Source organism: Pholis gunnellus (genome assembly GCF_910591455.1).
Source record: "Pholis gunnellus genome assembly, chromosome: 8".
NCBI lineage: Eukaryota > Metazoa > Chordata > Actinopteri > Perciformes > Pholidae > Pholis > Pholis gunnellus.
Genome location: NC_136534.1, coordinates 11,685,844 through 11,712,515, shown reverse-complemented (window position 1 = coordinate 11,712,515; position 26,672 = coordinate 11,685,844). Strand labels below are relative to the sequence as shown.

General features: G+C 39.4%; 1 protein-coding gene across 1 annotated transcript; it reads left to right on the top strand.

The window, feature by feature from the left end:
* Positions 1-6,771: 6,771 nt before the first annotated feature.
* Positions 6,772-21,779, top strand: slc6a3 (solute carrier family 6 member 3; the record flags this gene model as incomplete). Its single annotated transcript, XM_079165419.1, has 15 exons — positions 6,772-6,858; positions 7,306-7,516; positions 8,143-8,274; positions 10,878-11,094; positions 12,570-12,708; positions 13,571-13,705; positions 15,014-15,117; positions 15,781-15,905; positions 16,062-16,174; positions 16,430-16,558; positions 16,774-16,873; positions 18,359-18,459; positions 18,593-18,760; positions 18,922-18,993; positions 21,693-21,779. The coding sequence occupies 15 exons, from the start codon at positions 6,772-6,774 to the stop codon at positions 21,777-21,779; spliced, it is 1,920 nt and encodes a 639-aa protein (XP_079021545.1).
* Positions 21,780-26,672: the final 4,893 nt, after the last annotated feature.

Below are 26,672 nucleotides of genomic sequence, written 5' to 3'. Positions count from 1 at the left end.
ACCGTTCAGGTGTTAAATAATCTAATATATAAATGATGGCCCCTTAGTCACCTGTTCTTATTCACTAATAGATGAATGTTTTAAAATAGATCCCTAGCACCTTAGCATGTAATCACATTCAAGGGACCAGTCTGGAGAAAGAAAATATCCACATGTGGTAACATTTATGCCTTGTTTTTTTTTTTTTTTTTCTAATGGTGATCTAATTGGCATACAGTTATTTGAATCACTGAATGTGATTGTATTACTTCTTAGTGCACGGACATACAGCCTGTGCCCAAAAATGTGTTTATCACTGGGCCTTTGCGTTATTGTTACTATTTAAGATTACACATTGTATCTCCAATTACTGTTGATAGATTGCATTTTTGATGTTTTACGACACGGTAGTTACATTATGACTCATTATCATTTTATAATTTGTCCAGTATTCTATGATCTTTTTTTGTCCGATATGAAATCCAGAAAACTATCTTAAATTTCAATCAACTTTTGGATGTATTGGCAAAAAAACTCTCACACGATGATTCTCATTTCAATCATTTGCCAAATATGAATCGACTGTTTTTAATAATAATCTTTCCCTCTCTGGAAACACAGAAAATGACACAAAACTCAATGAAAACACCTCTTAAAATGTATAGTGCTTTACATGATATCATTTTAAAGCACAACTAATTGTTAAAGGGAACACCTCTTCTGAGCAGATGACATGAAACGCATTAGAATGTTTGGAGCTAGTTATATTTGAAATCCGTGCATTCGTGGTTTGATTCGGTTGACTTTTTGTTTATAGATGTCACATAAGAACTTTTTCTTCTTCTGTAATTTCATTGTGTTGGTGAGCCTCACATTCCCATCACATTCATGACCATGGATACTGTACATACATCCCCATTATGGCTTACGGTGAAGCGATATTTCACATCTCTTCAGCCTCCTCAAGATGTATGCTTTTAAAGAGTTCTGATATGTATTTTGAATATTCCAAATGCAGGACATTTTGTGAATTTTTGATATACGTATATGGATGATTTTTATTTTCACTGCCATGACAAAGATCTGTGATCTTCTCTCCTCTGCAGATTGTATTGATGGTGAAAAATGAGCCACATTTTCATTTTCTTTTGTATAATACTGCAATTGTTTTGTGCTGTATTCCTCCTACACAGTGTAAAGTTTTATTGTCGTTATATTATTACTATTATTGCTGAGTTGACTGCTTCGAGACAAAAATGCAGATTTCTTATGGAAACCGATAGCCTTGAATCTATAGAATTTTTATGCTAAAAAAAGAATGTATAGACAATCTTGTCACAATCAGAAGCTACTCAATGCGCTGATCTCCAGCGGACATTTTCCGAAGAAATCATAGTTTATGAAATGTAAACTTTTTATCCTGGTTTAACCCTCTCTCCATTGACCTGCTGTCTTATGTTTCAGGCATGCGGGTTGAAATAAGCAAAGTGTAAGTGTGTCGGGCCTTGAGGTGAAGTCTGCCACCACATGACAGGCCACATAGCAGAAACACCCAAGACATATAGACTATATGTTAAATCACAATCTTATACTATTCCCCCCTTTCTACTTTGTCCTTTTTTAAATTATACGTTTTTATGCTTGCACTTTAGATTCTTTACTTTATTTTAATTTTTTAAGAAATATCACATTGCTGTAAAGCATGTTAAGTTTGCAGGTTACATTATTGTAGCGCCTTTTTGTTCATTTGTATTGCATTCGTATATTTGCTGCAATAATGGGAGCACAGGGGAAGTTAGGGATCACCCATTGAAGGAAGCTGTACCTCGTCCCACTTTGTTTTTGTACTGTAAGAAAGAGCTCCGTTTGTTTAAACATCTAAAACACTTTTAGAGCCACTTTCCTGCCTCGTCTCAGGATTGTGGACATTTTGTAGCTTGTAAACTTATAGGACTTGGCAACAGCATACTGATTAGAATGGTTTAAAACTGCACCGTGAGTGTTAAATGTAGCCCTAAGTGACGTGATTTTACAGCAGATCGTTAATTATACCATTTACTCTGTACGAGGGGAACCGTACTGTTTTTGTACATAGGAGGGTAAATCTGATTGTAAATGTTAAACTGAAACAAAGTTGATGTTCGAGATCTGAGCCAGAAGGAAATGTATTGCGCCACAGTAACCCCTCTTTGTTTATTTGAAACAGACATTTCCATGTGTAGGTCTAAAGGAGGATATTATATTTCATCAGAAAGTCAAATATATATATATTCAATATTTACATTCAGAACAATGGCATTGGGGATGTATGGAAATACTGAGTCCATCTATATTCACACTTATTTCACTTCCCTTTATTTCAAATACCTCTGTAGAGGCGAATCTCATTTTTGTACTTGCTATCAATCTGATAAAATGTAAACCTGCAAGAGATAAACTTGTATTTATGCTACTGCTGCCTGCTTAGTTTGTCCAGCAGCGAGCCTAAGACGAAAGACTTGTGTACTCTGACGGAGCGATGGTGTCTTTCTGATGGCTTATTGTCTGTGGACCAACAAACTGAACTTTCTGTTTTCTCTGTCGCTTTACTTCCTGTCTTTTTCTATACTCAACAGGTTTTATTTTATTAACGCATTTTGATGATGAAGAGTCATTACTGCAAGCTACTTTGAATTTGTCTGTTCAGGACTGCTATGATATAACTTGTTAATGTGACTCTTGGATTGAATAAAAAACAAAAAATGAAATGTGAACATACAGTTGTCACTTGGACAATGGTAATTTTGTGAGTTTGGTTGCATGATGTAGAGATGGAATGTGTTGTGCAAATGTGTTTTAGCACAAAACGGCAAGAAAGTGTCTCAACTTAGAATGGTACCCAAATTCCCTGCACCACCTATAGATGTCTCCACCTTGAGGTAACATGGTGGCAGTGCTGTCTCGGAGTGCAATTGCATCAGGTGTGTTGAAGTTTTTCGTATAACTTATATCCAAAATATCTTTGTTACGCATAATTCCTATGTCCACCACTTTGGTACAGACTATATTATTACAAAAACATTCCTGGTGCCCAGAGCATGAATCCTAATGATGTTGGAGACCCCCTGACTTTTCCTGTTGTGCCACCAGCAGGTCAAAGTTTGCACTTCTCCAGAGAAATTTCGAGAGATTGTGATTTGTACAGACATTCATGGATGACGACTTTGTCATCACCTGACTTCTTCGCACGCCACAGTGAGTGTTACTATTTGTTGTATTGAGTGAAATGTCGACAACCATTGGCTGGAACCATATCTTTGGTAAAGATATCCATGTCCTCTTCAGGATGAATTGTAGCCTAATAACTTTGATGACTGTGTAACTTTTCCTCAAGTGCCATCATTATCAACACCTGCTAAACTAAAAATATTCCTATCAACCTCAGCTACATTAGTGCTTATTAGCAAATGCTAGCATGCTAAACAACCTTATGCTGGCTAAACATCAGCTGTAGTCCTGACAGGGTTGATCTTTCTCTCAAAGCATTAGCAAAGCATACGGCCCCTTGCATGGCTCCAGACTCTTTACGTCATCAGGGTAGGCTCTGTAAGAATCAATAATATGATCTTGTGTGTGATGGGCCTGTGCTCATATGAAACTTCTCAAAGTAGATTTTCTGCTGGAGATCCAGATCGAACAGTTTGGGCAGAACAGAAACTTACAATAGAAAATAGTTTTCCAGGGCAAGGTGGAGCATTGTTTTCAGGATGTCTGTGTGAGTAAGCTGAGGGAAAGCTTTTGTTATTGACATTATGTTAAACGTTTTGCCTTTGTTTGAAGGAAAGACTATTTTTTTTTTTTTTAAAGACCCAGAGTTACATAATTTGTGTTGTATGATTTCCCCCCTTATACCATTCCTCAGCCCTCTTGAATCCCCTTTTCTCCCCTTCCTCCCCCTTCACCATTCTTCTCTCTGGGTCTCAGCTGTTGCATTCATGAAAACAAGACACTCGATTATGTTCACCTCATCGGAAACCGCATACATCCAGCTCGGCCTACATCGACCTAACAATTTCTAATATGAGGCCCGAGGCTTGATGGATTGTTGTGTGCCTTGTGGTGCTGCGGCGTTGATGTGAGGGATTAGTGACCGATTGATCACTGCGATTGGCTTGCAAACAACAGTCATTTTGGACATGAGGGTCATAAATATGTCCGTGGGTAGCAGGTTGATTGGGTTATTTTAAAGCCCCGGTCCTGTTTAGGTTGAGTTTGAAATGGGAGCGGTCTGGATGTCGGGGCAAAAAAAAAAAAAGGGCACCTGGTTTGATGTGTAGCTAAAAGTAGGGACTTAAATGTTATAGATTGAGGTGAACCGTTGGATTAAACGGGGATTAAAGGCACTGGAAACTCAATTTCTTCATCAGCATCTTACTTCGACTGATGGGGTACTGAGATGCAAAAGTTCTGTTTATTCTATTTCAATTGAGGGATTTCTGTATTTGTGTTTTTTTCTGTGCTTTTTTCATGAGTTTGAAGTGGGCAAGGCTCTGTTGGAAAAAAGATGATGTCACTTACTCCCACGAACCAATCAGGATTCGGCCATGTTTGAATCAGAATCTGATATTTGTTGGGTTGTTTGCTTATTTTGCCAGGACAATGTCAATTAAATCTGAGTTTACCACACCCACACAGTCCTGATGGAGCAGACAGCATTAACTGTTTATGTAGTAATTTAACAATATTAACAATATTCAGCTGTTACGCTGTTGTACCACCCTCAGGATTCATTGTAGAATGGATGCAAAATTCTGATCTCCAAGAAAATGAATTGAATAATGTCTTGAGCAAGAGATCATAATTTCATATCAATTAAGTTATCTTTCAATTGTTTGAATCAAAATCTAGATACACATTTCATTATCAAGGGCCTTTTGCTGATTTGTCAAAAAAAATGTGGGATTAAAATTAGGATTATTTTAGAGTGAAACTAAATGAGAACACTTTTTTTTTATTTTTCCTTAAGGGACGATCTAAGAATTTATTTGTATTTATTTATATATTAGCGGTTCTAACCACTCCCATCTTAATTAAAACATTTCATCCACCATGAGACATGATTTATGAATAAAGAAAACATCTGTTGCATTTTCACACTATCATCATGCTGTGAACACCTTCAACTAACTTGAAGCTTCTGCCACACCGGTGAATCTCGTGCTTCAGAGCCATAATGTACTTAGATTATAATTACATGAACTTACCTTAGAATAAACTTCTGGGTCAGGTGAGTGATAGTGAATACAGAAAGAACTTTTCAAATATTATACTATACAAGAGCTTTAATATTTGTGTTTACTTCACAGATTTACATTCACAAAGAGAGAAAAGTCATTCAGGGAAGATGCTTAAATCAGAAAAAAAATGCAATGATGTGAGAGAGAGGAGGAGGAGGAGGAACAGATCTAGCTCGGGTGAGGAGGAGGGAGGGAGGAGAGAGTGACGGTGATGGGGTGGGGGGTGTTGTTGATTGATTCTCATACAAGAGTGGTATCGCAGTCAGATCTTCATACCAGACCACAGGGTGCTCTGGGATCTGTGTGTCTTGTCACTGGAGCCAGGCAGGTTGGGAGGGCTTTCTATAACTCCCCACAGATTACCAGTTCCTGTCGACTTTTTCTGTCTTGATCCTCATCTCCTGTCCTATTGTGACTATATCTCTCACTGTCTTTTTTTTTTATTCTTTCAGTTTCTATAAACATTTATGCTCCAATCTGGGTTTGAGTCTAAAATATCAAGGACGGGCTCCGTAAATATGGTCAGCATCAGTTTGCAGCGCACTGAAGAACATCAGCACTGGAATTAAATTGTTGAAACTGACAACTGAAGGAGCTTTTACCTGACATATTTCAAAGGTGAGTGTTTTTGGATCATTACAAATGTTTCTTTTGCAGCGTAAAAATTATGTTATTTAATTTTATTATTTTAATAAATGTATTTATTAATACAGGATTTGGCTATAACCAATGGTGTTAACTGTTGTCTCGTGGTGACGGGACATTTACAGAATAAATGATAGAATTTGACAACATAGCAATTCAGTGGAATAACAAAGGTTTAAATAGGATAATGGTCATTAAAGTTTACAATTTGAATCTTGAAAATTATGGATATTTCGTTTTCAACAAGTTTTAGATTTACTGTTTGTATCTATAAATGAAAACAGCAACATGAAAGAGGAAAAGAAAAAAAAATACATTATAGTACAAAATGTGAAAACTTAATTGTATTCATAACTTTCTTATATTTACCTTTTGGGTATAATACTGGTACTTTTTCTACTAATTTAGGTTATTATTTTAGTAAAAAGTTTGAAAGGGAAATCTGAACAAGATTATCTGGACAACACGTTGACGTTAACAGGGTTAGTAGACAAATCTAAACAAAATGGCGATCAACAAGTGTGAAATGAAAGGAGCATGATGTGATGGCCTGGTGGAGACGCCCCCCAGTTACGATCCCACTCTCTGCTGTTCTCCACTCCCCTCTTGCTCTTAATGTATTAATTCAGGTAAAACCTCTAGACGTTGCCATCAATTAATATATTTAATGACATATCCTTACTCTATGTGTTTATCTCCTATACTGTCTGCTTAACATGTTAAGCGATTAAGTCTGATTACATTCGCAATTATAACTCAATTTCCCCAAAAGGGATTAATTGTGTTCTACCTCGTGTTTTTCTCAAGACACTTTCGTCCTTCTCGTCCACAACCGCCGGCATTTTAACTATCGAAGGCTGTGCACCCCTCCATGCTGACAGAGAGAGTCCCAGTCGGCCTGATGTCTTCGGTTGTAGCCCCGGAAAAGCCCACCTCCAACACCATGGGCCCCAAAGAGGTTAGTGCATATATGACGCAAGTGCATCAATAGCATGCAATTCAGTCTGATTAAGAAAACCTTAAATGAATCACAGTATGGGGCAAGCTTCTTAATTATGTTAATTTATCTCTGATTTGGTCCGTCTGACCTAATTTCTACAGCCCTGAAAAGCGTTGGGTGGGGAAAGAATCGTTATTGTAACAAAAGCCACATTTTCTTGAGGCTAAAGTGAACTGAATGACGTCTTGAGTAGAACTCGGAGGACAACATGTAACGCCTTGGCTGATGCATGAAGAATTGATGAAGTAAAGGTGATAGCCACAGTCTGTCATGAGTGGGAATTGAGAGAATAATAGAATCAAGGTGATACTTTGGTGACTAAAAGAGACTTTAAATTACCGTAGTATGTTTTCAACGCCTGTTGAATCGGATTGATTTTGAACTCCTTGACTTCTACCTCTTTAGGTGGAGCTGATCTTGGTGAAGGAGCAGAATGGGGTTCAGTTCACCTCGAGCACCATTGTGGCTCCGACTCCTACTCAGATCAACCAGAGTGGGGAGGAGGAGAGGGAGACCTGGGGGAAGAAGATCGACTTCCTCCTGTCTGTGATCGGATTTGCCGTGGACCTTGCCAACGTCTGGAGATTTCCCTACCTCTGCTATAAGAATGGAGGAGGTGAGATGGATTAAAGGGGTGAGGGGAGGAAGCTGATATTGGCCCATGTCCAAATGGGCCCATCCAGAGATTGTTGTTAGTGGTTGCATGCACTTTACTCACATGAATGCACATGTATGCAGATCTGTGTGTGTGTGTGTGTGTGTGTGTGTGTGTTGGTGTTCCTTGTGCTCGCTGATTGCTGTTTGAGATTTTTTTTTCCCCCTTTTCCAGAGATCAAAATAGGGGAAAAACCACCACAGCTGCTCTGAATAGATTAGCTCTAACAATCACTGCCACTAATTATAGCTGTTTAACATAGAGCTCTCATTACGTTTAGGAGCTATAAATAATACTGTAGCCATAGTCGAGGCTGGCATGCTGTCACACCTGTATTTTGGGGGAAATATTAGTGTTTAATTTGAGTCAATTACCGCCAATATTTTTCTCTTATTATTATTTGTGGTATTTTCTTTGATAGATGACAGTAAATTAGAGAGAGAGAGACTTTGTGGCTGTTGGTCGGCACGTTTCCCCCTGAGCCACCGAGGTGCCCGAACCCAAACTATTTTTTAAGAGTGTTGATAATCATCTATATTCCCTACTCTGTGACTTTACTCACGTTTGACCTGTCTGTGTGTGAGCAGGTGCGTTCCTGGTGCCATACATGTTCTTCATGGTGATAGCAGGCATGCCTCTCTTCTACATGGAGCTGGCTCTGGGACAGTACAACAGAGAGGGGGCAGCAGGCGTCTGGAAGATCTGTCCCATATTTAAAGGTAGGAATTGGCCACATAGGACACATATTTAGATAGAAAGACAGACACGCGCTCACACTGGAAGATGTACACAAGCAAATTCTTGACCACGAATGTATTTTAAATCTGTCTGTCATGGTGCATACATGCCTGCCTGTCTGTCTGATAAAGGACCTTTAATATCTGCATGTCTTTCTGTCTGCTTGCCTGCCCACATGCCAGTCTCCTTTGTCTGCTTGTCTCCTGTGTTGAGCGGGGCGACAGGCATTGTTTATCCTCCCCAGAACATCAGGTTCTGTTGGCACTCAGATGGAAAGCAAATGAAAATTGGGCTTTTAGACTCCTGTCCTGATTGTCCAAATCCTTCTGTCAAATAGTGGCGGTGAACACTCTCGAGTGGTACTTTTCAACACATCGATAAGCAAAGCGCAGCTCAGGAGAATGCCACCCAAACGTGCTCTAATGGAGAAACAAACATTAAGAGCAATTCCTGTTTCTGAGCAAAGTCATTGGTTGGAAATATAATAATACACTTTGCTTTGTTCAACTTTATATTCTCTATACACAGTCTACAAACTGTGACCTGTGTGTATTCATCCATCCCTCTCTTTACACTTTACGTCCTGCTCTGGTAAAGTTATAGTTTCACTCAAGTCCATATTTATCATCTCTATATGAATCTAAAGATGCAACAGAAATACAGCCTCAAATACCATTATTACCAGCAGACCAGCTGTTGCTTCACAGTATGATGCAGCATCGCTGTCTTTTGTTAGATCATGTCCTTGTTGGTCTGGAGGTGGCCCACAGTGTGTACTGTACGTGCTCCTTCATGGCGTACATCTGTTTTTGTGTGTCTCTGAGCGTGTGAACATGTGCCGTCTGTCAGGGACGACACCGAGTAGGTTGACGTTCTAATCACACGCTTCACTCTCTCTCTGTCTCTCAGCAGGAGGATAATAGTAATTATTCAAATACACACATACACATGCCCATATTGACAGTAATTATTCTGATCAACAAGCTGGTTTCCTCTCAGGATCAATGCATTTGAAGAAAAAGGCCGAGGGAGGCAAATGGAGAGAGAGAGAGAGAGAGATGGCATTGCCTCATGTGGCGCTAATAAGAGACATCGCTCCCTGGACAAATATCACATCCACATCACAAAAGGAATCAATAAGGCACACTTGTGGTCATGCCACTTGGCAAAAGATAACAATTAAATTCGGACTTAGAAGAGCACATTGTTTCAGATGTATAGAAAGGGTAGATGCGTTGATAATTAAGGCATGAAGAGGCAATCGTTAGAAGTTGCGGTGCTTTTTGTGAGACCGCAGGCGTGTTTTTAAAGGCGGGTGTTTTAATACTGAGTGAGCGATTGTGCTCCGTGGTGTAATCCATCAGGATCTAGTCATTGTTCAGTACATTTATGCTTAAAGTGGAACCTCGTGTGGAACACATGACTGTTTCTACTGATTCATAATGGCTCTTCATGACCAAATACATTAAAATCATAACTTGGTTAGTTTATAAACATTCCTGCAAAGTAATAGTCTCAAAGTTTTCATTTATATATAATTTATATATAGGTCACACAATGGTGAGTTAGCCAATGACACACTGATGAAAGCCCTTGCATTTGCAGGATTATGAACCGGGTGTCTGTGGCGACAATCGCGGGAAGTGAGATCCAAAAACATGCTTGTTAAGATTAGCACTGTCACTGTTCACTGCATGATAAAAGCATACAGTATGCTAAAGGTGTGCGTTGCATGAAAGTGTGGTCAACATCCAAGATAAGTTAAAGATTTGTTTCCTTGAGCAAGACGGTAAACAATTTCCTGATAAGCTAACATTCATTAGAACAAGGCATACAATAGTATTTGTTATGCTTCTTTGTGTGCTGTAAGTATCCAACTGCAAAGTTAATAATTGTGTTTTTTAGGAGCGTTTTATGCCTTTATTTGATAGCTAACAGCAGAAAGATGCAGAGTGACATGCAACAAAGATTTTATTATCAATTAATGTCCACAACAATGTGAAATCAAATCTCAACTGCTTGAGATTCATCAGCTCTACAGGCATGCGATGATCTCACACCTATCATACTGTGTCACTATCTCACAATCAACTATATCACTGTATAGCCAGAAAATCAAAAATGCGGACAAAAGAGCTTTGAAAGCTTCATAAACTATTCCACCGTAAAGCTTAGTTTTAGATACCTACATGGTCAAAGCTACTTCACTGCTTGGTGAATTCGTTATAAGACACCAGCACATCTGTAGAGTCAACATACATTAACTTAACATTGAACAAAATATAACTGAAAGTTCTGTGGACATGTGTTGCATATTAGCATTAGTTTCATTACAAACACGAAACACAGTTTATCTGGTGCTTGCGCATACATTTATGTTACAATTCTAACGCTACTGTGATGTCCATATCAAATATACTAGACTAAACTAAATAGGTCATAGGCCAGACGTGAAGTGGCTACTTTGCTTTAATGTTTAACTATGAATTGTATTTTATAGGCTAGTCATATGTCCATCTCTTTCTATCAATGCATCCCTGTCTTTGATGCCTATAAATATGATTCATTTGTGTGCCCCGAACAGGTGTAGGCTTTACAGTGATCCTCATTTCCCTCTACGTTGGTTTCTACTATAATGTCATCATCTCCTGGGCGCTGTTCTACCTCTTCTCCTCGTTCACCAGCGAGCTGCCGTGGGTCCACTGCAACAACACCTGGAACAGTCCTAACTGCTCTGACTGGGCTGACAACAGCTCAGTCGGTGACATTTACAAGGCCACCCCTGCCCAGGAGTACTTTGAGTAAGTTGGCCTGAACTCAGGCTATAATATTTGTTCATTAATATTTGTTTGATATAATTTGTTCCGATTCAAGAATGTGCAAATACATAGAAGTAAAGTCAGTTTGGAGCCCCACCTACTCTTGAAAATAGTTGTCATAGTCAAACTTATATGACAACTAAGCAGCTTATTGGAAATAAAAAATGGAAAGACGAACAATAAAAGGCTGAGACGGATATATGTCAGTAAAATGCCTTCATAACAAAATATTCTCTTCCAAAATGAGGCAATACTTTATGTTAGTGCTTTCTCGTTATAACTGTAACTTTCTATTCTAAATGCTATATATCTTATGTTGAGGTCTTTTGACCTACAGCAAATATGAAAACTTCAAAACTTCTGCACTGTAAGGCAAACATATATACTTTATGTATATGTCCAGCTACTAAAACATTGGTGTGAAGCTCAGGCTTTATATTTCCACTGCAGGATGTGCACAGGAAACAAGCACTATGTTGCAATAGCTGTAACTACGTCCGTTTTATGCATCCATGTGTTCATGTGTTCACACGCACACACCCTCGCAAACATTTGACCTCCATGGCAAATTTGAGGCTCATAGGGCGAAAAACCGTGGCCGCCAAAGGGAGAGGACATTTTCATGGACTGATAAACCGACACAGCTCGCTATAGAGCTGTTGATGCAATGCAGAAATAGAGTGAAATAAAACTGAAAAGGCTTATAATTAGTAATGTCTCAGAATATATATAATTCTGAATACTTAAAGAAAAAGAAAAATGTACAACAGGTATGTTTTCCTCAAAATGGATCCAGAGTTTGGATGCATTTAGCTCAGGCAGCCTCCAACGTTGTGAAGCCGAACAGGTGTCCCCACGACAGGTGAGGGGTTGTTCTGTTGTGACAGTTGTGACATTTGATCCGCGCTAGTTGAAATGGCAGTGTGCAATTTACACAGAACCACCTGCAGACAACTTGACTACATCGGTTGAACATTGACTGATCCTATTCAGTTTCATCTGTTCGGCTGTCTCTGAAATGATCCTCAGCGATGTTCAGTCTTTCAGGTGACACATTCAACTTTACAGAATGCAATAAAAAAGCACCTTTTCAAATCTGTTACCTTTTATTGCCAGTGCAGTTTTTCTCTCTTGGCAAACTGTCATGATCTTTTAAGACCTTTGATTTTACTAAAATCCAACATTTTCAAGCAACAGATGCACCGACACTTCATGTAGCATCCATCTGGCCATATTGCCTAGGGTCTTACATGTCACTTGTCACCAATGAACCCCCAGGTACAGAGCTTCCAACGAGGCCAGACTTAGATTGTTAAGGCAATTCTTAATTGCCTCAATGACGACGTATGTGCCATTTAATGTAACTAGTGGACCATATTTGTCGCAGAAACTTTATAAACTATAAATAGGGACTCAGGAGCGGTCGTGGTTCTTACCAGAATACTCTCTTTCCTTAGACGAGGGGTGCTCCACATCCAGGACAGTAATGGTATTGATGATCTGGGCCGTCCACGTTGGCAGTTGACTTCCTGTCTAGGCGTAGTGATTGTTCTGCTCTACTTCAGTCTCTGGAAGGGAGTCAAGACCTCTGGCAAGGTGGGAAATGATACAGTCGCCACGTTTCTTGTATGTGAAAACCACAAAAGTACTATTCTATCCAAGAATATTTTAGTGACTCAATACCTCCAGTAGATTGCGGTCGGCACGCCCCGAGTTTGGATTAGCACACAGCAGTAGCGACGCTAGAGCAAAGCAATACACTGCTGTGGACGGGGGCAGCAGCCAAACATATTTTAGCCGCCTAAAAGAAAGGCTCACTTATTAAAAAGCTTAATATCCGTTTAAGTGTCGCCTACACTATATTTTTCACCACTTTGTTTTCGTCCGCCCTTTCTGATGGGAAACTAAACTGAAAGTGAAACCTATCTATGCTCTCTAAGCATATATTCTTAATTTCGAGTACACTTAAACTGACGTTTTTTTTAAGTGGGCCCTTCTTTTTTGGTGGCTAAAATATATTTGGCTGCGGCCCCCGTCCACAACAGTAGCCTACATTTATTTGCTCTCATGCTGGTACTCTTGTCTGTTTGTTCAAATTGGGGGCGTGGAGACCGCCGTCTCCTGTAGGTAATACTCATACTTTCAAAACACAGGAATCATCCCTTTAAAGGCAGAGTTGGTAATCTCCTTCAAAAACATTTGGGGGATTTTTGTTGAAATTCTCATTACATCCTGACAGCAATCAATGAATCTAATGCTCTGACAAAAAAGAAGAAAACTCTAGTACCTGTGGCTGTTGCAGGACTGCAATAAGCCTGTGAAATCATTTAATTTGGCCCGAATATAATGCGTGTATTCTGCCCGCGCACTCATTGCTCCTCATCGGAGTCCTTCACAAGCAGCTAGCTTGACTGAGTTCTGTGTGTATGTGTGTTTGTACCTCATGCAACCCTTTCAGGTTGTGTGGATCACAGCCACAATGCCCTATTTGGTCTTGACTGTACTGCTGATCCGCGGAGTCACTCTGCCCGGAGCCATCGATGGCATTAAGGCCTACCTCTCTGTGGACTTCCTGAAACTCTGTGATGCCAAGGTGAGTTTTTTAAAAGGAAGGGGGGGGGGGGGGGGGGGGGGGGCACGGGTGAGGTGAGAGTTGTGGGGGTGCTAGATGAGAATAATAGAAGGCCTGGGAAGGTAACTGTGTCCTCTATTCAACAATGGTACTTCAAACAATGTGTAAAGAACATTTTAAAAGTGGGGTTGCTCTAAAAAGACATCCCAATGTGCTAAATTAGACTAAAATGGCTATTGTCCATAATAACAAAAAGGTAATTACTTATGCTCATTAAATACAAGTAGCAACAGCAATAAAATGCAAGCATAGGATGATTCAATCATTTTAAAGTGAGTTTGTTTCTGGATTCACACTTGGAGCTTTGTAACACGGAGTTACTACAATATAGGCAATATTGAAGATATTTTAAATGTTAATTGTGGTGCAAGTGTTTTACTATTGCATGCAAAATAGGATAAGAATGGAGGATTGCAAGTAGATGGGAGGGAATTAAACATAAATATCAACAAGGCAGGGTTGAGAAGGAGTAGAAAACGAGACACACAAACACAGCACATGCACAACAATTCCTTGGCACAATGAATCGTCTTTAATTGTGGCTCTGGAGAGCGGCTTGTCCACCAATCGGATGATCGGCGGTTTGATCGCCAACTCTTTCAGTCCACATGTCAAAGTCTCCTTGGGCAAGATACTGAACCCCAAATTGCTCTCCAGGGTTGTGCCATCGGTGTGAGAACGATTCGATTAGAATCTGAAGAGCAGGTTGGCACCTTGTACGGCAGCCTCTGCCATCAGTGTGTGATTGTGTATGTGAATGGGCGAACATTGACATGCAGAGTAAAGCACCCGTAGTGTTTGGAAGACCAGAAAGGCGCGATATAAATGCAAGCCCATTTGCCATCGATTTACCATGGCAACATTGGTTTATAATGTTACGTACTGTTAGAGAGGCATTTCCCCAAGGCGTAAAAAAAGTGAGAAGATTGTTTGTGTTCCCTGTCTCTAATATGATCCTTATCTGTGAAAGCTGCTATCGCAGCACTAAGGACCTCAATAAGTATGTATGCAGCACTAAAGGACTCAGCTTTGGAGAATGGGAGCGAAAGCAAGAAGAGAGACGGAGAGATGCATGGCAGCAATTGGAGAATTAGATTAGATAGATTCATGGAGCAGTAATTTGCAAAATTACCCCCCGTATTCACGAGCGTCTTTCATCTACTGCCGTTGAATGAGTTTCCTGCAATTATCCCTAATAATGGCTTTTTTCCTCTCCTGTGCCTTTTGTTTGCCGCTTCACACAAGTGTGCTTGTTCTGTCGCTCCCCAGGTTTGGATTGAGGCAGCAACACAGATCTGTTTCTCTCTGGGAGTGGGGTTTGGTGTGCTAATTGCCTTTTCCAGCTACAACAAATTCAGCAACAACTGTTACAGGTACAGACACACACGGAGAAAAAAAGAGGGCATTCACAGAGACAGAGGACTGGGAGTTGCTTAAACACACACACACACACACACAAACACATGCACGCAACATAAGCAGGTGAATTACAATAACCTTTGAAGCTCCTTGAAACCCGCTATGTCTTTGACACCATGCTGTGCCACAGACAGCCGTAACACCAATCAAAACTGATGCACTCTTTGAAAATCATCAGCATCCCACAGGAGCCTTTTATCTGCTTTTTTTATGTTTCTGATAACTGACACATGATGACACTGTCCACCTTGAGGATTCCTCCATGAGCACAACACAAAATCACTGAAAATATATTTCGGCAAAATGTCTCACTTTGAAAGGTAATGAGGAATTGCACATTTTCTGTAGGACACTGTAACGGCATGTTTAGATGTAGTCTCCTTATTTCCCTTTCACACATTATTACACACTTAGTCCTTATTACACAGACCAACTCATTCAACATTACAGCAAGCTGACATTGTTGTCATTTAAAAGCCTTAACAGGCTTTCACCCACCAATGACTGACTGGTCAATTATGTTGATATTGACTGATGACTGATTGATGGTTTTGTTTTGCATTCTCATTCTGTACTGTTTTTTTTTTTTTTCATCTCATTTGGTTTCATTGATCCAGAGACGCCATCATCACCAGCTCCATCAACTCCTTAACCAGTTTCTTCTCCGGCTTTGTGGTCTTCTCCTTCCTTGGGTACATGTCCCACAAGCACAACGTAGCCCTGGATAAAGTTGCCCGAGACGGTATGGTATTATTTGTCATACTCTTGTCGTACGCATTTTTGCTTCTTAACTATCAAATATTTAATGTCTGCTTCAATTGTTCAATTCTCCAAATGCTTATTTGTTTGTTCGCGTTTTCTGCTGTTTTCTACTTTCCTTGGATTTGTTGTTCTGTAGGTGCTGGTTTGGTGTTTGTCATTTACCCAGAAGCCATTGCAACATTACCTGGATCATCCGTGTGGGCGGTTATCTTCTTCATCATGCTGTTGACTCTGGGCATTGACAGTGCTGTGAGTATGCACCCACCATCCCCAAAAGGCATTTCCGGCGATCGGCTAGGCTTAAAACAGGCCTTACCGAGTCCGTCGCTGGCCACAGTTTGGACTTCGTCGTGTCTCAAAAACTGACATCCATTGAAAGATTTGGCCTGGTCATTTCTATGTGTTGGGGCTTCAGTGAAGCAAATATGCAATAACAAGTGGTACGTCTACAGTGACTCACTGACTTTGTGTTTTACTCTAACTCTTCAGTGTCTTCTGTTGTAGATGGGCGGGATGGAATCTGTGATCACAGGTCTGATTGATGAGTTTAAATTCCTCCACAAGCACAGAGAGCTGTTCACCCTCTTCATTGTTGTTTCCACCTTTCTCATATCCCTCTTCTGTGTTACAAATGTAAGTATCATACGGGACAGTCTTACACTTTCATACAAACATTTGATTATTTCCACAAACTCTGGTTGTAAACACTGTCCGACAAACCGAATGACGACAAGTATCTGCAAATGCAATAAAGTCAATCATCAGATTTGTTTTCCTGTCACATACAATGAGGTTTATTTTAACAATGCCATCATTATACAGTCATTACATGTTTCCTGTCTTTCCAGGGTGGGATGTATGTGTTCACTCTGCTGGACCACTTTGCGGCAGGAACATCGATTCTCTTTGGAGTGCTTATTGAAGCCATCGGCATTTCATGGTTTTATGGTGAGAGAGATGGACAGTAGGAATGGAAAAAACAGAGGAATTATGTTTTCATGCCCACCAAAGCTGATGCCCTATTAAGGGTTTGATAAGAAATCACTTGGTATAGGTGTGCTGTGCCACAATGCCCCGTAGTTCTATTAGACGTAAGGATGCTACAGCTACAAAGTCTAGTCCCACGAATGGTTTCGGCCTCCTCAGTCTCTGTGCATGTGTTGTTAAAGTACAAGGATCTTCTGTAGCTGTGCTGCTCATAAGAGCTCAGTGAAGTTAAATGGCCAGTGTTTTGAACCCTGCCAATGCTACCTCTGTGTTCACTCAGCAGTGAGCCACCACACCACATAAAGAGAATTGCAGCTGGGGAACAGGCAATTCCCATTTGTCATGGGAGTCAGCTGTCTAATAGCTAGGTTGTAGATTGTGGTGGGTGGCCAGTGGGGGGGGACCTCAAACTCAATTTCTCTCCAGATGTCTGAATTCTATTGACACTCGATTGTATTTCCAATTTTGCAATCATCTCAACAATGCTCTATGTTTTATATGTATCACTCATCCAACACACAAAATCCCTCTAAATTACTTTTCATCTCTGAATGAGATAAAAGAGTTTTCTTAGAGTGAATGACATGTCTCTATGGTGATTATTATCATTATTATATCAGGCACTCTATCAGTACAACACGTAAGAAATACTTAAGTTGTGTAATAATAAATTTACATGTTACGGCCTCAAAAGATTCAACCCCGTATTTGCTGAATGAGTCAGCCATTTGGGGTTTCCTTCTTTTTTATGTGTAAATGATTAGCTAAAGACCACCTTCTTTATGGCGGACATTCACCTCAACATGCAATTTTATCTACAGCACCTCCAGCTAAAAACTGACTTTTGTTTTGTGTAAAAACTCAACCACATCTGGGGACTCCAGCAGGCACAAAATATTATCAAAACATTTTAAAGGTCAGGGAAAATGGTTTACGTGAACTTCCGTATTGAGTTTCTTGTCTCATGTCTACTGAACCTGGACTGTGGAGGGATCCATAAAGGGCTAACTACTAACCAGGCCCCAGGCGGTGGGGTCAGCATATTGCCCCACTTTGGTGGGTCCTGACCTTGGCAAGTCAGATAAATCAAGCCTAAGGCTTCAGTGGGTCTTTTTTTCCCCATCTTCATAACGGCTAAGAGGAACCCTCGACCCCTGGCCATTGTGGTCTTTCGTTCTGCTGTCCACTACATAAATACACTAAGCTGTGCTGACTACCTGGGCGTCCGTCTGCATCTATTCCTCTTCAGTGAGAGATGCCTTCCAGGCAGAAAAAAAAAGAAGAAATGTACAGCCAGGTTTAGAAGAAAAAGAAAGTCGTGATGAGGAAAAAATGTTGCAGTGGCTTATTACAAATGGTTCTGCAGAGTGACTTTAGTCACCACCTGTCTTGATAATATTTTCATTGCATGTTGTTCAATTTTAGCAAAGTATTTCCATGTTTCAGGAGTGGACCGATTCAGTGACGACATTGAAGAGATGATTGGCCAGCGACCAGGCAGGTACTGGAGGCTGTGCTGGAAGTTTGTCAGCCCCTGCTTCCTCCTGGTGAGTCCGTGCACAGACTCACAGTGCTGTACATTGATATTACAACAATTTAAAAGGACATGCAATTAACAGCGAATTTTTTTGAACTGATGCTTCCTCAGGTCTTTTGCATTTAAATCATTTTCTTCCATAGTTTATGGTGGTTGTGAGCTTTGCCACGTTTAACCCTCCGAACTACGGCACCTACACGTTTCCTCCATGGGCTAACATGGTGGGGTGGGGTCTGGCCATCTCCTCAATGTCCATGGTGCCTCTCTACGCCATCTACAAACTCTGCACACTGCCTGGAAAGTTTTGCGACGTAAGTCGGAACTATGACTCCTCCAAAAATGGACTAAGGGGAAATGAGTGAGGATTACGTAGGATTTGTCTTGCCAGAGACGTTTCATTAAAGGTCAAGTATTCTTTTAAAATGTCTTAACTCTTAAAACTATGTCAATTTCTCCCTTTCTCCTCAAACAGAGACTGGCTTATGCCATCACCCCAGAGACGGAGCACCATTTGGTAGATAACGGGGAGGTTCGGCGGTTTACAGTAAGTGCTGACTTCACTTTTATTGTATGCTTAGAATTGCTTATTGGTGTTGTTGGTGGAAACCTCTGCAGTTTTTGGATCAATATTCACATTAATGATATTACAGATTTTTTGCCCATTTCAATTAAGCAGTAGAATAATGCAGTGTTTTATTTCATGGGCATATTTCATTTCCCCCACAGCTGAATCACTGGTTGGTGGTCTGAAAAGTACAGAGAGAGAGAGAGAGAGAGAGAGAGAGAGAGAGAGAGAGAGAGAGAGAGAGAGAGAGAGAGCGAGATGATGAGAAAATGTACATTGGGTGGATGAATGAATGCACAGCAAAGGTCTGAAGAACTAGGATGAAAAAATAAATCGTCATTTAAATCGATCGCGATGGTGGTTGTGGGGGTGGGAGCAGTCTAAAAGTTCCGACAAAAAAGAAACCATAGACATTGTAGTGTGTTTTAATTTCAAAAGTGGATGTGTGGAACTGTGCATTGACCTTCTCCACCATTGAGTTCACGCTGGTGAATGGGATTCAGTTAAACACGCAACGTGGTGTTCAGACTGCTTCTTCCGTAATACAAAAACTCTTCCTGAATGGATTGCAATGTTTTTCTCTTTCTTTACAATTAGAAAATAGTAAATATTATTTTCATGGTCATGGATGAAGATGTCACAGAGATGCACACAACATCTGGAAGAGTTTATTAGATTGTTTTTGCAAATAAAATTGTTTATAAAGAACGTTTTGATTTTTTCTTTATTTTCTCAGTTTATTATTATCAAGCAGTATCTGACATTTTTTAATTACAATTACAATACATTTAATTTTATTCAATTTTCATTCTGGATCAAAACAATAAAACAATATACATACAAATAATAAAAGAAATGTATCAGTTAGACATGAATGCTACAGGCACAGGTTTCACTGAATCCCAGTCCATGTCTTGTTTATTATATTTATTTATGTACTTGCTCTCATTAAAGACTGTTATAATATACATAATTCCTACAGACTTTGAAAAAAAAAGACACCTACTTTAGTTTGCATCAACACAATGGACAAGAAATACCAGTTGCTACATCAATAGACCCAAATAACATAATCCTAATTACCTAAACACTATGACAGAATAAACATTACCTGAGCTTTCTCACTGAGTGGCTCTCGATTCTTCACAAACAAAAAGGACTCATCGGTAACAAATCAATTGTATTGATTGTCTGAAAATAAAAGTCACTTTCTCTTACCGTGTCCCTGCTTTTGGTCATGCTGGATGAACCATCACATGTATTCTAAAAGCATAAATGAAACAAAGCCTGTCTATAATCAGACTTAAATAGGTTCAAACAGCTGTCCCAACGTCCTATCGGCCTATTAAGCGAACAAGCACACAACTTAAACGATAAAAACTTCATTGCTGCTGATTTAATCAACCAAAGACTAAAACAATGTTATTTCTTTTAATAATAGACCACTTGATTGTTAACTTTATTGTAACAGGTCAATCTCCCGTCCCCTTATCAATAAGTTGGTGCCAATGCACATTTCATTTGAGTTTAATTGAATATTAGTTGAGTATTATTATTATTATCCCCACAGAGTTTTAGGTGGTAAAAACTATCACTGTCACAAATCCAGAAAGCATAAAGCTTTAATTATACCGTTTACAGAATCTTAAGTGTTTCAATACTGTTTAATAAGCTGCTTTTTATTGAACTGCAAATTAATAGTATGTAGTGTAATATATATGAAGTATTTTAAGTTATATATCTGTGTAAGTAAATGTAATGTAGAGGGACTTGTTCGTATTGTACTGTATGATATATAACAAGACCATATATACACATAAATCCATATATATGTACGTGTAATTATATACATGGATTATTGCTTTGTTACTGTGAAGTTGATACATGTTAGCCTTGAGGATCTTAATGATAATCACATAGAAAATCCATATGAACTCTCTTCTTATAAACTCTTTCTTAACCATTGACCATAAAACATTTTTTTTAACTGGTCAGTAATGACTTGTTTTACATTTGTGGTACATGTAACACACTGAAGGGTTAATTAAATGATATGCCTGTGCTGCTGTACTGTGCCTTGTGGTGTTTCTGACTGTATGACTTTGTTTTGTACTGTCAAATAAAGTATAATTAATGAAATTATTTCATTTAAAACGTCCCTCTCTGCTTTGCCCTTTTCTTTGATTTATTTTAGGATTAAATTACAATTATATGTGCCACTTTTTATACTTTTCATGTAGCACTGCAATGGTTTTATATGAGGTCACACACATAAAACTGCATCCAAATGACCATGTGTGTGTTCTCCTTAAGAGTACATTTCATCACCATTCTAACATTTTGCCAATTATGTAAAGCTTGATTCCCAGATGGAGATAAATCTGAGATTTGTTAGTTAAAAATCATTTAACATTTTTCATGATCACAATTCATACATTCATACACATTCTTACACAAGCCTTTTCCCCCATTCACTGAATATTACACATTATTCTACCACTGTACGTACACAACTAACAAGTATCTGGTATAACACACGCTGTTCAGTAGGTTGTCTTCAGAAGCTGTAGAAATAACAAAGTCTGAATACCCCTCTGCTCACTCGTCCCTTTCCAAGACTGCAGTAACGTAAGCCACCAAGTGCAAAACCATGGTGACACTGTTTGCCTTGTTTATAGGCCATCCTTATCAAAATAACACTACTTTTGGAGCAACGGAAGTCAGAAGCCGGCTGGCGGAACCATGGTTTTGCTCCGTACGGCTGACGTTACCACAGTTTCACTAGCATGTTGGCGAACTACAGTGACCTTAATGAAACATAAAAACGCAGTAGGCTCTAGCTAGAGCCAGTGTTTGGTATTTCTGTTCTGGGCTACTGCAGCAACAGGTCAGACTCCTGGAGGTGGACCTGCTCCCTATGTAGATATGAAGGGCTCACTAAGTTAATGAAAACAAGTAAATATACACTGATGGAAACGTAGTTATGAATATCATATTTCCTTTCTGCTCGAAGAGCCCCTGACATGCTGCACACTGGCCCTTTAGTGTTGTTTAACACACTGTGAAGAATAAATAAAGAGCTCCATCATAATATGAATATTGTAGTGAAGAGTACCTACAATGGTTTTGAGCTTTCTCAAGATTGGTCAGCATGACCTTGAATCAACAGTGTTCATTAGTAACCAAGGAGTCAAGACGCACTGTCTCAGGGACAATCCGCACAGACAGAGGACTGCATATCCACAGCAGACTAAATTTGGAGATGATTACTATCTAAAAAGCTTTTGGGTGTATTGACATCTTTACAAATCAGCATGTGGCCTTGCCTAGACGTGTTCAGCAGTGTTTATACACTATTGGCTTTTTGCAAAAGGAACCAGTTTTATTTATTTAAGGGAGGTCAGTCTAACCTCCTGTTGTGCATGTTGGTTTATTGCCCTATAATTATGGTTCTACTCAGCAGTTACTTATTATAGGTTATTTTATCTACTCTTAAAAGAGGAACATACAGAAATAAAAAGGTTGTGGATAGAATGCCCTTATCTTTGTCATTTCACCCTATTTCACTCCTGACCAAGCACAAAATCCCCCTGCACCGTTTGTCCAAGCTGCAGCTGGGAAGAATGAATTCATTACTCCAACAAATACATTTTTTTTTTCATTGTATTTGTCTCCCTGTAATTGAGAGGGTTTTTAAATGTAAATATTCACTTGGTAATTGTTCTCTGTAATCCAAAGTAATTACCCACTCAGCAAGCCTCCAATGTCCATACAGCTTTCATAGAAGAGATCAGATGATCCTAATATGGCACTTTAGCTTTGATATACTGTACATTCATAGAGGACAAATACTGTTGTAACATAGAGACTTGATTAAATGTATACATTTCGCTCTCTCTCCAATTAGAACGTGTAACAGTAAACCAGTTAATGTGAGCCATACTGTTAACTATCAGTCATTCTTTTTACATCTTATATCACATGGAAGGGGCTCCTTAATGAATCTAAATGTGAATGTTTTTTTAATGCCGCCTTTCCTCCATTTGTTGACACTGAATAAGGGCTCCGTCACATGCTCTGCGGTTTTCCAAACGATGTCAGGCTAGGACAATCGCAAAGCAATTTTGACCATGCAAGGATCGGGTTTAAAAGGTGCCATTATCACAACCAGTAAACAACACCAATTATGTACAATTTCATGTCTTGCCTCAAACGTTGAAACTGAAAGGAGATACACAAGGAGAGGTGGTGCACGGCACTATATGATTCGGGGTTTGTCTTAACATATGCCAGGTTTCCATCTACATGTAGCACAAGTTTTAACCGAATTTTCTGAAAATTGGTAAAAGAAAATGCTAATTGTTTAGCATTTTCATGCAAATATGTTATAGTTAGTTCACCATTATAAGCAGTAGATAGCGCTAATTCTGAAGTCAGGTGCCATTTTACTATTGCGGAAGAAGAGGGCGCATCGAGATGACATAATGTACAACAAAATGTAGAAAACGTGATGTAAATATGGCATTCGTGTTTTTTTCATGTCAACCCATTCTCACTCCCATCTCCTCAATTACAGACGCTTGGTCTGTACCCCTTGGTGTCTGAATGCACCGGGTCACCCTTTAGCTTCTGTATGAGATGCAACGGTATGGAAAGGCGATTCTCACAAATAACATCTTAGAAATTGTGTGTCAACACAAAATTAAAATGCGTGTTAACATGTAAACATCGGTCATCAAATATGCAAAATGTTAATGCATTAACACAACAATAAGTGACGCATCAAGAAGTCGGGTAGATTTTTTTTACACCTTAAGACATCAAGTTCTATACTGGATGCTTTCAACTAACTCCCATGTAAACCCGTCATGTAAACCACGTCAGTATTAGACTATCAGAGCAACTGACGTATAGAATATATCCTTGTATGGTGGAAGGGAGGGGAGGATGGACGGCTCAAACAAACACAGGACGTTCACCCAGGAGAACGCTGTTTCGTGTATGGAACACATTTTGCAAGAATAACATATTCATGTTGACTTATTTACCACTTTTTTACGTTGCCTACTTACTCCATTTACGTAACAAACACCTGAACCACAATCTTTTCCAAAGCTTAACCAACTACTTGTGTTGCCGAAACCTATAACCAAGTTTTGTTTCGGAAGTAAACCTAAAAACTAAGTAAAGCTATGTCGGAAGTTTATTTTGAAAGGCCAAGTCTGTTGCCATTGCACTTTCTCACATTTTGCTTTTGTCAATACACCGACTTTTCCTAATTATTTTGTAACTCGCCCCCAGACTCAAGACAATAACAAACCGTGAGGTTGTAGCTAAACCTTAACATTGGAACTCTCCCCTATTGGACTTCAGATCTGTGAACACTGAGGACCCCTTTAATTAAAAAGTAGCTCAAGACCCACTTGTTCAGACTTGATTTTAGTTTCTCATTTAATTATATAATTGTTCTGGTTTTAACATGTTGCTCTATGTCTGCATTTCATGTCTTGTATTTGTTATGCTGTCTTTAATTGTGAAGCACTTTGTGACATCTTGAAACTTACTTACTCTGGAGGTACTGTTGGCTTGAGAGCATGCCATTTGGAGAAAGAGACAGGACAAGAAACTGCATTTGATCTGAGTGTTGCTCAATTTGGAATTGCAGCAGAAAGTGTGTGTGATATTGTAGGTTTAGGTTAAGTTAGGCTACATGTTGGAGTTAGTTGAGATGGTTAAGGTCATAGCAAGGGGCTAGAGAATGGATTTGAGTTTCCTCACATATATAGAAGTACAGAGCTGACCCAGTGTGAACCTTGTTTTGTTTTTTTTGTTAAACACTGCCCTCTACAGACAAAACACATGCACTACACTCCTTAGAATATTTTTGCAGTCAACGTCACATACCATAATGTAAGAGTCAGACAGTTCTTTCAACAGCCCAGAGTCCAAAAAGAGAACACATCGTTGGCTTAATTCCATAATTGTAGCCCCACATAAGTAATCAATCTTAAACCCACAAGAGTTTCAGAATTTCATGTAAAACTCTGCATTCCCATGTTTCTGTTACTCTGTTTAAAAAGAAAAAAAAAAGATAGAAATGATATCCTTAACTTAAATCAAGTAATACATTTCTGGTGGCATTCTCTCTATTAACTTATTTTAGATGCATGTATTTATAGTACATCCCTCTAAAAAGGACGGCAACTTCTTTTCTAAAGTGCCAGTTTGCTGTTGTATATTTTCTAATATTTGAGCAACATTGTTAATATGTTCTCAAGAAACAATTTATCTGCACCACTCCCCTGCTGAACAATTATCTAAATCTAAATATATGAAATAGCATCATCATGTGGCGTCAGGAGAGAATCGCAACTGTGACGTTTACAGTTGAACCACAGTAAATAAGTGGTGCAGCTGCTGGCAGAGCGGTTAGGTTACAACCAGCCAGAAAATGACTGCACATTATCCTATACATTATATATTGTATTTATGCATCTACGGACTGACCTCACCCAACATGTGGAACAGTAATAATTTCGCTGATTGCTGCTGCTGCTGCTGATGAAAGTGGGAGTGAAAGAAGTAAGAAGAGGTTTTGGTGATTTAACTGCTAATCATCCCAACATACAGCAGCTGACAAAACTTAACAGACATTCTGTAGGCTGTGGTATATTTGCCACAGCTAATTAAATATCTGAAATATTATTATGGAATTACACTAAGGGAATTTGATATAAATAACCAAATAACCCACACCTCTTTGTTGAATACATTTGACTTTAAATTGCTGCGACAGGAAACGTGCCATAATGTGGAAAAAGGACATCGAGTTCACATGTCCCTGTTGTTATGCAACACAATTATGGTACACAGGACAAACATGTTTTTTTCTCCCACTTTTGGGTTGTCACAGCTGGGTTTCCAATTGGTCTCTTGGTGCCCAATTAACTTACTCACTTGGCTGTTGGGAGAGTTTTACAGCGTCTTAGTCATGCAAACTAATTATATACACTTTCTCAGAGAGCTCTTCGCATTTTTCATCGTGTTTTCTACACACTGATAGTGTGCATTTTAATAAAGAATCATATTTGTTCTCATCAGTTAACTTAATGATTGACTACCTATTGATTACGGCGTTGTGATGTCCCTGGTAATCGGTGAGAGAACAGCGGCGTGTTCCCATAGATACATCCCAACAGATGAGCTCCCATGATACCCAGCCTACATCGTGGGGACCGGTGTGGCTTTAACCATCGCCTGATGCATAGTTCGGTGCACACACGAAGCGGATAACTCTGCACCTGTTCCTCCGTAGTGGATTGAGCTTCTGCTAAAATGTGTGGATAGTTTACATTTATAACACCAGGACACTGCAATCGTTTAATGCATGTGCTCATAGTTTTTAAATTATATTCAGTTACCTTCTATTTATTAGCCTTTTGCCCCTGAACGCTTCATCTGTGTCCCAACTGCTGTCGTCGTGGAAGATCTGCGTGCCGCTTCAGCCCTACTCAACTCTAAACATTTGGCCAGGATGGAGCAGCTCTAATGTAATTATAATGGCCTATGAGCTTTTGTCTCGCAATTGGGATCAACCTGTTTATTATAACAAAGATCTCTCTCTTCGTCGCGCGCCAGCCTGCTTTTTACGCACAACG